This window comes from Penaeus japonicus, unplaced genomic scaffold, assembly GCF_977035675.1.
Source record: "Penaeus japonicus unplaced genomic scaffold, GWHDUDI00000001_assembly GWHDUDI00000033, whole genome shotgun sequence".
In the NCBI taxonomy this organism is placed as follows: Eukaryota; Metazoa; Arthropoda; class Malacostraca; order Decapoda; family Penaeidae; genus Penaeus; species Penaeus japonicus.
In genome coordinates this window covers 17,114,601-17,122,100 of record NW_028234435.1, presented here as the reverse complement: position 1 = coordinate 17,122,100, position 7,500 = coordinate 17,114,601, and the positions used below count along the sequence as shown (strand labels likewise).

The 7,500-nt window shown below is 37.3% G+C and overlaps 1 protein-coding gene across 1 annotated transcript in view; it reads right to left on the bottom strand.

Annotated features, from left to right (window-relative positions):
- The window catches only part of LOC122250434 (NADH dehydrogenase [ubiquinone] 1 beta subcomplex subunit 2, mitochondrial), a 7,039-nt gene extending 17 nt beyond the window's left edge, over window positions 1-7,022 (bottom strand). Inside the window, exons 1-3 of the mRNA XM_043011835.2 lie at window positions 6,843-7,022; window positions 308-431; window positions 1-153 (exon numbers count right to left, since the gene is read on the bottom strand). The exon at window positions 1-153 is cut by the window's left edge and continues 17 nt beyond it. Of these exons, the coding sequence (XP_042867769.1) occupies window positions 79-153; window positions 308-431; window positions 6,843-6,928 (285 nt within the window). The 5' untranslated portion in view covers window positions 6,929-7,022 and the 3' untranslated portion in view covers window positions 1-78. The remainder of the gene's footprint in view (window positions 154-307; window positions 432-6,842) is intronic.
- Window positions 7,023-7,500: the final 478 nt, after the last annotated feature.

Below are 7,500 nucleotides of genomic sequence, written 5' to 3'. Positions count from 1 at the left end.
TATATATTTACATTTTCACAAAAAGAACTGTGACATTATCTAAAATTTTCGTGAAAGTGACAACCTTACGATTAATTCTCAATCCTCGTCATCGGCCGGAATTCCGAGCTCTTCATTTGACCACTTTGATGGATCTGGATACGGAAATTCACCCTGTAACGATACAATTTACTATAACTTTACAAATTCCTACAATACTAAACTTTGTGTCTGATATACTCAATACTAAAAGCCAAATAAATCCTATAATCCTGCACATGCACACACATGTAAAAATAGAAAATACAAATTCTACTTCTGTACTTACAGTAATATGCTCTGGTTCGGTCATAAGATGGTATAAGATCCACCACCACATTACAGCACCAACCATTTCAGCCTTAAAGAGTGTGAATTTGCTTGCCTTTGCTGGCGAAGCACGATATGCCCATCTGTAACATTAAGTGTGAAGCTAATTATCAATACCTAACAGGTCTGGTTGACAATATTTATCAATCACTTGAAATTTGCTTAGGAAAAAAAGGTCCCTATAATCATTAGAGATGATCTTACTTTCCTGTTCTATTCACTTCCCATAGCAAAAATACCTTACTCAAGGTAATGGTACAATTTTTGTACAATATACCTCAATAACCATAGTAACATAACGAGAAAATAAGTTTTGTGCCTTTCTCATAAATTTCATAAACATACATGGAAAAGATGTTCTTTCAGTATTCACTGTCATAATTTTAAATGAATACAGAGGAAAAAAAACAAAACATCCAAGGGCCCATAATGTGGTACAGTTTTGTTGTCAACTTGGGTTGTTCAGTGTTTTTAACTTTTTGTCACCTTTGGACATTCATGGAACTTCTACATATAGGATAAGTGAAAAGGAGAAAGGGGGTTGTCCCCTTTTGTATACACCTGTAAAGTTGCTATTTTCCGAGGTAATGGAGGAAATACTCTTTAACGTCAAAATTATGCAATAGAGCTCCATTTTGCAACTGCCTGATTCTTCAATATTGTCCTTAAACAAGTTCTTTTCACCCAGAGTAAAAAAATTTATCCACAGATTTCCAATAAAATTGTATCTATGGACAAATATGAAGTAAATTATAAATAGCCCATAAATCTCTCTTGCAATTTATCATCAAATAAGTATCCTGTCTATGCCAAGACTATATAAGTTGGAATAAGAAAAAATAGTAATAATAACATTCAAACAAGCAAAGGTAAACAAGTCTACTATACATGCAGTATATTTTAGCAACACGAGTATGGACCTATTCCTTATTCCTTCGGGGACGGCTCACATTTTAAGATGTACGGCCTTGGGAGGGTATCTTAGGATAACACGCATTTTCTATTATTTTCTCGACTTATGATATAATATATACGAGTCTACATTAGCACTGTGATACTAATTAGTATTTCGTATAATGCCCTAGTTACACAACTGAAAGAAGAAATAGCTTGTAATTTCAACAAAACGAAAAATGCAGTGCAAATGTGATCCAATCCTTTGAAACACTCCAGTCATGGAGGAGATAACATTATAAATTTCTAGGGAAGTTTACAACCAGTAATTCATGATCAAGCAAACTTAATAATTTACTGCCCATCATTGTCCATGCAACTGACACTGAATTTAATTAGTCAATAAAATTTTATACTCATCATCATCAATGCAACTGATACTGAATTTAACTAGCAAAATTAGTTCATATCATCCAGATGACAGAACCTTAAAAGCAAAAATATATGAATGACTAAAAAAAAAATAATAATAATGATAAAAATACGAGAAGCAATACTAAGAATAATAATGATGATGTTAGATATACAAAGATAATAATAACAACATTAACAATAATATTAGTATCAAGTGAGTGCAGGCCTCAGTGAAGTATTTAACCCCTCCGACATGAGGATGCGTATACTGCGTCCTCGCAGCGCTCGTGAAAAACCCGAGGACGCGCATACTGCGTCATGGCTGAGTTCTGGTGGAATTGAGTTTTCTTTCTTCCGGATACTGTACGAGATCTTTCAGAATAGAGGTCGGATATGATACGATGGATTACTTGACTTTCATTATTATTACATAAGAGTGGGATTCGCTTATACCAGGGGAGGCACCGATGCGCCCTGCTAGCAATCATTTTATTATTTATTTATGGAACATTATGTAAAAATATAAAACTTATTATGATTAGTTTACCATACTATTTCAATCGTTTTCTTTGGTCATCTGAGTGAGGCCTCCCACCAAGGTCACTCTTTCCATCTTCCTCCCAACCCATGTAAATAACTTGTCACATGCACATGGGGGAAGAGGTTAACTATGCATATTTTGATATATAACACATGATGATTATGTTGAGGTTTTGGCTTAAAATGTGTAGAGGTTTTGGCTTAAGATTTGTCATATTCAATAGCGACATTTAAAATTTGGCGTGCACCAGAAGCTCGGATGCGGAGTGGAGAGCGTTTTCTACTGCCCATAGTGAAGGGGTTAACAAAATTTCCACGTGTATTCTTACAAGACAGAGCAATGACTGGTTCCTTAACCCCTTATAAATGATTTCTATGGACTAAAAGCTAGTCCAGTTTTAGTAAAAATAAAATATAAATATATACATATAGCTATGATATTGGAGCCACCAATTGCGGTTGGGCAGGCATCATGACATGCATGACAATAGACATCATGCTACATTTGACATTGGGAGAGTAGATCACTGTCTCTTCATTGTACTACAAGTAATAAGTCTTTTCAATGAGTGATGACGATAATTACAATCATAATTACTATAATTGCCGTAACATTCAGCAAAATGGGTTTACTTAAAAATCCAAAACATAGATGGTACCCATTTCTCCTGGCTCCAGTAGGAAAGATAATCTTGAATGGCACTCATCCACAGTCTTTAGCAAGTACTATTTTCACTGAGTAATGATATACTGCAAGATGCCAGACTTTTGCTCTTAAGTATCAGCGATGACTCAAACCATGCCTAGTGTCTAAATGTGCCCCTGCGCCAGTAAGGCTGCCTTGGGCTGTGGCACTTGTAGTCATACGCACAGGTTTCCTTCCCATTATCTTCATGTTATCTTCATTGTCCCGTCCAAACTCGTGAGTTTCCACTGTCACCTGGCGTTTACTGACGTAGCTGGGCACTGTGTTGGGTAAGGACCAAGCTCAGATGGAGTCAACACTCGTTGGCACATTCTCTCACAAGTCAGCACACGCTGACACAGGCAGGATCACCTAAGTGCATACAAGCCCGGCATAGCATCTGCTCCATAAATCTGGCTTATCCTTATCCTTCATTGTGGATGGTTATTTTTTCATATTTGTTTACAACAGTAGATGAATATGAAAATATTTGTTTATCACACTGAGTAAAAAGAAAATAAGGAGCTGATATGGACCCTATACTACAATTTTAGTCACCTGTACCACTGATAGAGCCTATCATATGATACATTTAAGTCCCAAAATAAAGTAGAACACAAAGAAAGGACAAAAAGAAAAATGGCATTAGTTTTATAATGAGAGAATGAAAGAGACCATGAAAGGTTGCAATATATCGCACTGAAATAATACTAATCTTTCCTGTCTGCAACTGGGTAATTGGGAGGGGGCAACAGATTGTCATACATATTCCAGCAAACTAGAGTTTGTGAGACCTCCCTGAAAATTCAATGTCAAATAAGGAACCAAGGGCAAATATATATGGTGCAGGTTTAACCACCTTTACTGGAGCACAGAAATCAAGGGACATAGATACGATATATGTATTGTTACTAATGTGATATTAGCATAACCTTACTATATCTCAGTTCAATACACCAAATTAATACACTGCTACCGAATTCATTAATATCAGCAATATAGGTTTTGGATGTTAGGTTTGCTTAACCCATTGCGGAGAGGGATAGATTCCCTTGCCCAGTCTGCAGGATGGGTTTTATTTTGAAGTGAAGCAGCTTCAGCATCATAACATGAATCTTCCCACTCTTTTTAAGTCGCTCAATATAAACATAGAGTGTGTTTTATTGGTTTAGAGACATAATTTTTTCTTTTTCTTTTTTTTTTTCTTTATATTCAGTGTGATAGAAGTATTGCTAATTTATGGAAGGACAAAAGTAACTTTAATTTTTCGTATTATTGTGCTGTCTTGAATGAATACGAAACATATAAACACCTACAATGAAGATAACATGAAGAGGTAGGGAAGAGGGAGGAAACCTGTACTTGTGACTGAGTGCCAAAGTAAAAGGCATCCATATTGATAGAGGAGCACATTTTAGACACTGGGTATGGTTTGAGTCACCTTCCTCTTCTCGTTCTGCCCACACATCCTTCAACAGCAGTACTTTAGACCAAGAGGTCGTCAACTTGCTATGTGCCATCGCTCTCTAAAGATAGTGCTTGATTATTCAAATTCCTTTTTTTTTTTCATTAATCTTTACTTCTTTTTTTTTTCAGTATCCAACTTATTAATTTCTTTACATTTGAACCTGCCTTATGTTTGTCTGGGCATTACAACACGCCACGGGTTATGGCTGATATTACTTGCCCAAGCAAATAGAGTAGGGCTATAGAGGAGCTAATGTAAACAAACATCCCTACATGGTCCTTGCCGTAGACTGAAAACTTATAGTTTTGTAGAACATGTGTTACTACTGGAGTTTTCTTTTATAACAGCAGCAGCTACATTAATGAAAGAAACATGTTGAATGACATTTATTTCTACAAAAAGGTAGAATATCAAATAAATATAACAACTAATATAAGCAAAATCTTGTAGAACTGCCATTATCACTGCTTGTTGACCTGATATGCTGCACTAGGCAGCATATCAGGTCAAGCAACTGTTATGCACATAGTGCATACTGCTTTCCATAACTTGCACTACTTCCCCATTTATTTCAGAGTAGTTATACTGCAGTGCTAGAGTGCTTTAACAAATTCAAGACTTATGGGTTTAAAAGTGTATAGAATATATATAAATGGCATAATTTTCAGCATCTACATAACCCTTGACGGTAAATTTTCTGAATAACGTTGCGTCACTAAATACCAAAAAGTGGTATTGATGGATTCCTCTCAACCTCAACCTTTCATAAATAGTGGAAACAATGTACGCTTCCACCCATGGACCCCACAATCTGGGTTCCAATAGTAGGGGAGGGCATGAAGTAGATCAGGGAAATTGCGGGGTAAAATATGAATTCCGGGCATATTTCAAATGTAAAATCTTAACCCAATTACATACCTAACTTTGCCTAGTTTTCAAGTTTGCCCTAACCAAGGGGGACTTCACCACCCCTGAACCCCCCCTTTCTTAACCCATTCTCGCCAGGGCCATTCCGACTCTGAATGGTCAGAATGCCGGGGTTTTCGAACACATAAGCTTAACGCCTCAGGATTCTCGATTGCACACGAGCGGACACGAAACGTGTCAGCACGTCATCCGGCACGAATGGGTTATGGCACTTCGTGTTCACACTACTTCAAGGCATATTTCATATGCAAAATCTTAACCCAATTACCTACCTCACTTTGCCTAGTTTTGTAGTCAGCCTTTGCAAGGTGGGGGCTATGGCCTCCTGTGGACCTCCCTTATTCAGGACACTTTGTGATACTTATGATACATAATTAGGGTAAATTTTCCGAATAATACCGGGTTATGAAATACCATAAAAGTGGTATCGATGGATTCCTCTCAACCTCTACTGTTCATATATAGTGGAAAAAATTAAGTTAGGTAGGTAATTGGGTTATGATTTTGTATATGAAATATGCCCCAAAGTAGGACGACGTTGTACATAGTGCCTTAACCCATTGGAGCCGGTTAACGTGATAGCACGTATTGTGGTTTTCGCGTCAGACGCCCTGGACGAGCTATGAGGGGAAGCCGCACGCTCGGGTAGAGTGAGCAGGCAACCCAGGTTCGCGGCTTGTGTGCCCAAGAATCTCTAGGCGTTAGGCTTATGCGTTCGAGAACCCCGGTATTGCGACCACGCAAAGCCGGGGCGTGAATGGGTTAAAAAAAAAGGGGGTATTATTGGATAAAGACGCAACCACCCATAGCGAAAAAACAAACCTTTCGGCATGATGTACCTGTAATTATGACATAACACCTTAATACCCTTTTCTTCCGTGATAGGTTTTTGATGGAAATGAGTAATGAAACTGTACAAAGCACAACAAAAACTACCAGAAAAATATTGAGTCATGCCTAGAGGGTTGGTTGTGTCTTTATCCAAATTTACCAAAAAGGGACTCAGATTGTGGGGTCCAGGGGTGGAAGTGCACATTATTTCCACTATATGTGAATAGTAAAGGTTTAGAGGAATCCATAGATACTACTTTTGTGGTATTTCGTAATGCGGCATTATTTGGAAAATATACCCCCTAGACCTTTTCCTAATCATGTAGCCATGTCTCCAAACCAAAATTTTGCTTGTGCTTTCTTATAATAATAAAAGAAGCAAGCTATAAGAAAAAAAATATAAAAAAAACACATCTTATTATAAATCCATATTACGTCCAATAAATGACGTGGACATGACCGGAATACGTACCAAATGACACTAAACAGTTATTAAGCCCGAGCTTGACGAAAAGAAAATTACGAATTTCAAACATTCCGCAGCTTTGGCTTTAGTTTCAGTCTGACCACAATGTAAGCAAGACAGTAGAACCCATTTTATTTCAACAATCCTCTTGACTGATCAAAAATAAATACATTATTATTTTGTTTCCTTTTTCTAAACATTACAGACGACATCCGACCGGGTCAGCTCGGCAATTGCAAAACACCTGCATGAATAGATAATCAACTTACGCTCCTCCTCCATGTTTGGGGAGTGATGTTGCAATTCCTCTGCTCAGCGCAGGGACAACCCTAATTAAACTCCTCGCAGGAAACATTTTGGGGATAGCAGATGTATTCCAGGTTCCCCGACGATTGTTTTTCCTTGCCGATCAGCTGGTGATGCCCCGATCCGCCGAGAGATGGCGCGTCGGCAGGAGAATGGACGGGAATTTTGGTTAATTCGGTAAATGGGTAATGATTATTTTTACAGACAATTTCACTTCAAATTTCAGCAAATCCTTTTAAAAGAAATACTTATAAATCAATTTAATATTAGAAGATCAAATTAGTAATGTAAATATTTCTGGGATGTTTATAATGTTAATGGTTGTTACGAAGAAATCACCATCATATAATATCTTCACATTCTTTCAGTCTAATAAGGTCATTTTCTGTCTCCAAATACCTATTTCATGTGCCTTTGTGACTATCCCTTTGTCATTTTCTTCTGAATTTGTTTTGAAGTAGATCAAGTGAAGAGTAGTTGTAAATCTTTGCTGGTCATGCTACCCCGGTTGTCCTCTTAAAGTTTTACTTCCTAAAACTGTTTACTGTTTTGCTAAAATAAGTAAAACAGACGATAGAGTGATAGAATAATGGCTAGCGACGTAAAATGCATTGCCATGAA